The sequence below is a fragment of the Branchiostoma floridae genome, chromosome 7, assembly GCF_000003815.2.
Source record: "Branchiostoma floridae strain S238N-H82 chromosome 7, Bfl_VNyyK, whole genome shotgun sequence".
Lineage (NCBI taxonomy): Eukaryota > Metazoa > Chordata > Leptocardii > Amphioxiformes > Branchiostomatidae > Branchiostoma > Branchiostoma floridae.
The window spans coordinates 19,251,916-19,258,618 of NC_049985.1; the positions used below are offsets into that span (position 1 = coordinate 19,251,916).

Consider the following 6,703-nt stretch of genomic DNA (forward strand, 5'->3'; position numbering starts at 1 on the left):
TCCCTTGTGGGACTGCTAGCAGCCTGACCTGGTTGCCTCAGCCTCTAGATGTGCAGTGTAAATAAACAATTAGTTACAGTCCCTTCAGTCAAAATCTTCAGACTCACCCCCCCCCCCCCCAAAGAAAACAGGTTCATGCACCAGAGTTTGGGGTTTTACCTATATTAAATGTAGTGGCAATTAGGTGGTCAGCAGGTCAGTGTGGCAGGTTCTTCTACACGTTTCAGTGGTCGTCTTCAAACAGTTCGTTGACTGGTACATCTATTCTATGAGAAATGAAATTGGTTGGCTGTTCTAGCTAGATCACATGACTTTTGCTAAGCATGTCACATGACAGTACATCTGTTTCTCTGACATGTTTATCTGACCGTCCAAAAAAAATTGCTTGATAACAGAGAAGCTAAGTGCTTTTTTAACAAAGGTTTTGTCCCCATAGATTCTTCATAGCTTATGACACACTAGTAATGTATGCCATGCCAGTTTATGTCTTGGAGTTTGGTTGATATTCATATGTAAGATATATAGCACATCATGAATCATGCATTTTCTTATTAGATAATTAAATGCATATAAAAACAATTGAAAAGTATGAATTCACTCCCTTTTACCTACAAGTACACAATGTACATTTGTAGGTTTTAATTTTGTTGAATCAAATAAAACTAAAAGATATTCTCATGCATTCGGATATCCTTCATTCTCATGCATTGATATTCTTCATTTTCTAGTACTATGAGACACATGATCATGAAGTACATCTAGAACTTAAGCCTTATCCACTAGAACAACAAGAAGACTCTGCTATGTCTGCTATTAGTGTAGGTTCCTGTTACCTCGAATGTAAAGATCCAGTTACCCATGCAGTATATATCATAAAGTACACTTGGCAGTTTGTAGACTCAGCTCTGGAATTCTAGCTCTCCTGCCCTCCCCTACAGTAAAGGCCCTTCATTTTGATTTTATAGAGATAAGAAGCAGAGACTTGCCTGTGGAGTGTGCCACAGTCAATTAGCCCTAACAGATTGTCTCTAGGAGGCATCAGGTGCTGCTTAGCCACATGATTGATAATCTGATCTGCTTCAAGAAGCCCTTTCATACAGCAAGAGGTTCCCTCTTTCAACCTCCTTGCATACAGGGTGGCCCATACTGTCTAGGGAAAGGGTGTCAGATCAAAAACTTGTGACAATGTCTAAAGCAGTTATAAACCTAAATGTTTAAGAAACTTTTTTCAATTTAAACATTAGCTCATATTAAAGTGCATGTGTTTTCTTCAACCAGGAAAGAGGCTACACATGAATGTACATCTAAAAATCATAGTGTAAACAAGCTGTAAGTCTGGTGGCTATCTATTACATCTGGCATGACTAAAGTCACTAATCCAGAAACAACTTACACACTGGGCCTGGGGGAACTCTACTGAGCAGGGCAGCTGGGTGACAGATTGCCTTACACAGCCCTGTGTGACCACTCTCTGACCATTTGACTTAGGCCCAATCTACACACAGTTTTTGCCAGATATCTTTGGATGTGTCGGGAGGGATCTGGAACGTTGGTGACATTAGCAGCTTGCAGACATTAACAGCTGTATAGCCTAATCCTAATGAGCCCGCGTTATATGCTAATGAGCCCTCCCGAAGTCGGGACACATCTACACGAGTGCGGAAGCTGTCAAGGACCCCTGCTAAGCTATCGGGTGAATGCTCCAGACCTTTCGGGAGAAATTCTACCGATATCTTTATGGCGATATTGCAGTTCCATCTAGACGCTGAAAAAAAGCTGTCGGCGAGAGGTTGTCGGCTTGCCGATATCGGGAAAAAACGAGTCTAGATCGTGCCTTAGTTTTACTGTGGGTGAAAAGAGAACTATGGTCCATAATAAGTTGTCCATTTTAAAGTCCAAAGTTGGCAAGGGCTGATTTCTTTCTCACTGAAGAGCAACCTAGTGCTGTCGTTACTTCATATTCTGGGCTAAGTGTTCCAGTTAGCTTCTTTATGATGTGTGGTATTACTTCAATTTTTTATCTGTTGTCTCTAGATTTCATTTTTTCAAACATGATTTGAAGAGTAACTTGTACTTGGTAAACTTTCTCAGCCAGGCCACCACTGATGACTTCACTGTATGGGTACCTGTAGCATACTGAAGACCATAGTTTATATTATCTGCTCTTTATTATAGTTTTAAAACTATATAAAAAGCAGATAATATAAACTATGTCTTCAGTATGCTACCTGGCACCTGTTATTTCACGGAGGTGGTGCCCTGAACGAGAAAGTTTACCAAGTACAAGTTACTTTTCAAATCATGTTTGAAATCAATAGACAACAGATAAGAAATTGAAGAAAGACTACACATAAAGACATTATTCACTGTCATGTTGAAATCCATTCAAAAGAACGTCTACATGCTTGGTAACTCTCTTGGCACCACCAAGGTTAAATGGCACCACTATGCAAAGTTTTCATACTTTATAATTGGGCTTGGGGACTGGGATCTGACATATACACCCAAAAAACAATGGCATTGTGGTGCAAAAACTGAGTGCTATAAAACGTGACAAGAAATCCTCACAGCCTTGTGTGAAATTCTTGTCAGGTTTTACAACACTTTTTTGCATAACAATGCCGCATTGTTTACATGTAAAACTAGCAGAAGAATATAGCCTGACACTCCACTTGCTAGGAAAACAAACTGCACGTGTTTCTAATGACTACAAATCTGTGTATTTTGCTTTGGAAAGATGGCTATGTTCTAAATCAGTCAAGTCAACCCCTCGGGAGGGGCTGTACCAAATCCACATAAAGCATGTCCCTAACGCTATATAATATGACCTTGCTGGGGAGGGGGCAATATTGAACAATGAAGAAAATCTCTGAAAACTGTCAAATGTGGTTGCTATGTGTTGCCAGGGCAGCCAACACGCACAGGTTTGCTGGGGTATCCATAATGGTGGTAACAATAATAATAATAATAGCCTTTATTGCACATTCATGCCCTATCGGGCTAAGTACAGGCATATGGATACAAAAGGTAGTAATGCAGTACACATGGTTTCTAAAACATGGATTCTAAAACTAGTCTAATACATTTGTTCGGCTTCTTCTCGTTTCTTAGTAACAATGGTAAAAATACATTGGCCACTTCTATCTAATCCATGCAACCCAATCTCTGCTTGGAGAATACAACATTTTGTAGAAATTGTTGTAAATAAGCTGTTATTATCATTGTCCTGTCACTTAAATGCTAAAAGACAGAGACTCCCCAGACATCACGGTAGTTTAGTCTGTTATTGTTGTGCCAAATATTCATGAGGTGCTTCCTTTGTTCTCTTGCTTTGATGTAAGAACAAAGTCCTGTCACTTACGTGCTAAAAGACAGAGACTACCCAGACATCACGGTAGTTTAGTCTGTTATTGTTGTGACAAATATTCATGAGGTGCTTCCTTTGTTCTCTTGCTTTGATGTAAGAACAAAGTCAGTAACATGTACATGAGAAAACTTAAACGTTATGCGGCGTCGTAGACGAATGTCTGGGTATCTGTCTGGACTTTAAGAATAAATTCACAGGGGGTTTCTGGCTGAGACATTCAGATCAGGTTCAGATCAAGGGAGTTCCTGTAGCCTGTAACGTGCCCAAGCCCAGCATCTCCTCACATTTGTCAGAACTTTCAGTTCATCAACATGGGTGATCTTGGTTTGGAAGAGAATGACTTCAATCATCATGATGGCGACTCTTCTGATTCTGAAGACTGTGAAGACTGGGAGGAGCTTGATGACCAACGTGAATCCGTTACAGAAGCCTTCAGCTGGTTCCGATCCAAGGGAGAGAAAGGAAGTAAGAGTGCAGATTGGAGCCGTAAGCTGGAAAAAATGCCCCTGTACCCAGGAGCACAGCTCACTTACGGGGAGAGTATGGTGCTCATCATGGCTTTCATCCTGGCACACCATCTGACATCAAGCGCAGTGGTAGCTCTACTCACCCTCATCAATCTACACACACAATGGGGCAGCATTTTCTGCGCATCCAAGTACATCTTCGACAAATTCTTCAGTCTCATGAACTTGACCTTTCCTGTAACAAGGCACTACTTCTGCCGTGCATGCTTCAAGAATGTTTCATCTGATGACAAGAACTGCAAGGCGTGCAACAGTGACCTGTCCTCATCCAAGGCAACGTTCTACTTCCTCGAGATGAGCGTCTTGTCTCAACTTGAAGCCAAGTTCAGAAGTAAGTCCTCACTCTTTATTAACAGAATCTAGGTTGCTTGATTTTTTTGTATGACATGTTTAACCCTCTTAACACTGCATAAAATTTTTTATGTACTCCAGAACACTAGCTATAATTCCAGACTTTACAGTATTCAACGGGTACTTTGTGTTTATTATTTTTGTAGCTCTATTATGTAAAGAGTAGACTAGGAAAACTATATATTTTTGGAAAGCTCACAAGTTGAACTCAACATTAAAAGTAGAATTGATATTTTGCCATCTATCTGATGACAGCTAGCAACAAAGTACTCAGACACATTTGCAAAAGTCCTGAAAAAAGAGTTTCAAAAAAGGGGCAGAGATGGCCAGGGGCAAAAATGCTTGTCAATTATGATAAAACTCTACAGAAATACTCAATAATATGTATACAATGCATTTATGCTGTTAAAATAACTGAAAACTAAATCTGAAAGCATAATTTTACATATGTTCCGTGTTTATATACAAATTTTCACCCCCCAACAAATGAGCCCCCCTCCCCACCCCCTATACTAATGCCTATTCCAGTGCTAAGAAAATGCTGGGAAATGATAGCCAATTATTTTCTGGATTCTCCTTCTATCAGTGAGTGAAATTATGACATTGAAATAAAGAAATAGGCATCAATGTATCAAGGAAAGTTTCTTTAGTCCTGACCTATCAGATCTGACCTCTGGACATCATGTCAGAACATAAACAAAGAAAGCATGCAATGATTTATGCAGAAAAATAAGCAAAAACACCATCCCATTTTGTTTCAATAAAATCAGCTGCATATTTGCCTTCCTGCCATCCAAAGATTTCCCTGTCATTCCTCCTGCAAGCCTCCAACAAAATCATCCACCAAATTGGATGATCATCATCATCACTGTCGACGTGATCACACATGTTCGCACATGTAATAACACACGACGGGGTGATACCGCCCCTTACGGGGTGACATACCCTTTCGCTGGCTAATATCTGGCTAATTTCGTTGGATGATATCTATTCAATTCACTAAAAAACTTGACAAAACTGCAGTCAAAAACCTGCCTCCAAAGTCCATGAAATTTCGAAACAGGGCACAAGTATTACACACCTCCTGGTTGGTCATTCCTATTTAGTTACAAGTCTTCTGATTGGTATGTTCTGGTACATGGTTCTATTGTACACTTCATAGTTTGAATTTCCCGCCGAAATTCAAGCTGAGCCAATATAGTGGCTCACGGTGTTGAGTGGGGAAAGACACTATAATGGCTCATCGTGTTGAGAGGGTAATTGGATTCAGAGAAAAGTTGGCACAACTCGGTCCCTAGCAAATCAAGACAAATTGTTAACAATCATACAGCACTATACTTAATCGGCAAATTCAACTTGTAAATTTTGCACTCAAAGAATGATAAATCTATCGTTCTGGCTGCATAATAATCACACACACACATAATGTAATGTGAAATAAGAATTCAAAAATCAATCTCATCCCATGTGTTCTTAGTAACGTTAGCGTATTTCTGTAAGTCTTGGGTAACAAGATCGTCCATGTTGCGAGCCGCGACAGGGATGCTATTTTATTTATTATATCAACATTCTTTAACAATGTCGCTATGCTTTATCTTGTGCTTTGACTGTACTTACAAGTTAGTTCAAATGAAATTAAATGTTAAGAAGTTTAATATGTTGAATTGGACATAGATTTTAACTGTTTGTAGGTTTCCAAAACACGTTGCAACTACTACTAGTATTCCGATCTTGACAAAGCCTCTGCATTTGAATGTTACCCATGCAGAGCCTCAAAATTTCAGTGAAATGTGCCGATTGTATGACTTACAAGTTATAAAAGTGAGAGAAAAAATGTTCGGCAGTTAAACATGTTGCCTCACATAGACTTTCACAATCTAATCTCCTATATATATGTCACAGGAGAGATGTCGATCCAGTAGAATCATCGATTCTCCTAGGAGAGATCTCGATCGGAGCTGGTCCTAGGGCCAGCTGCGATCGGGGTCTCTCCTAGGAGAATCGACGATTCTACTAGTATAGATTGCAATCGGGGTCTCTCCTAGGGCCAACTCCGATCCAAACTCAAATGATGCTAAGATATTGGAAACAGACTGCGATCGGGATCTCTCCTAGGAGAATCAGTGATTCTACTAGGAGAGACCCTGATCAGAGTTGGCCCTAGGACCTAGCTCCGATCCAAACTCAAATGATACTAAGATATAGGAAACAGCAATACTTTTTATGATAAACAATGATTTTATTTAGTATTAATGCAAACCTACTAACTCATTAGCAACTACACACAAGCCTACTTGTGTCTACAATGTTCACTCAAGACTACCACAATAGGGTCGCTTCTTCAACTTTACTCAAGATAGACTATAGTATACAGCATCACTTTCATGGTAAATGAGTATGTATTCTGATAAAGTAATTTCTGATACAGTAGTGGCAAAGATGTTATAATATGTGAAAG

The 6,703-nt window shown here is 39.7% G+C and overlaps 2 protein-coding genes across 2 annotated transcripts in view; one reads left to right on the plus strand and one right to left on the minus strand.

Annotated features, from left to right (window-relative positions):
- The window catches only part of LOC118419095 (polypeptide N-acetylgalactosaminyltransferase 10-like), an 82,975-nt gene that overhangs the window by 26,387 nt on the left and 49,885 nt on the right, over positions 1-6,703 (minus strand). The window lies entirely within an intron of this gene.
- The window catches only part of LOC118419094, a 33,997-nt gene continuing 30,352 nt past the window's right edge, over positions 3,059-6,703 (plus strand). Inside the window, exon 1 of the mRNA XM_035825377.1 lies at positions 3,059-4,225. Within this exon, the coding sequence (XP_035681270.1) occupies positions 3,679-4,225 (547 nt within the window). The 5' untranslated portion in view covers positions 3,059-3,678. The remainder of the gene's footprint in view (positions 4,226-6,703) is intronic.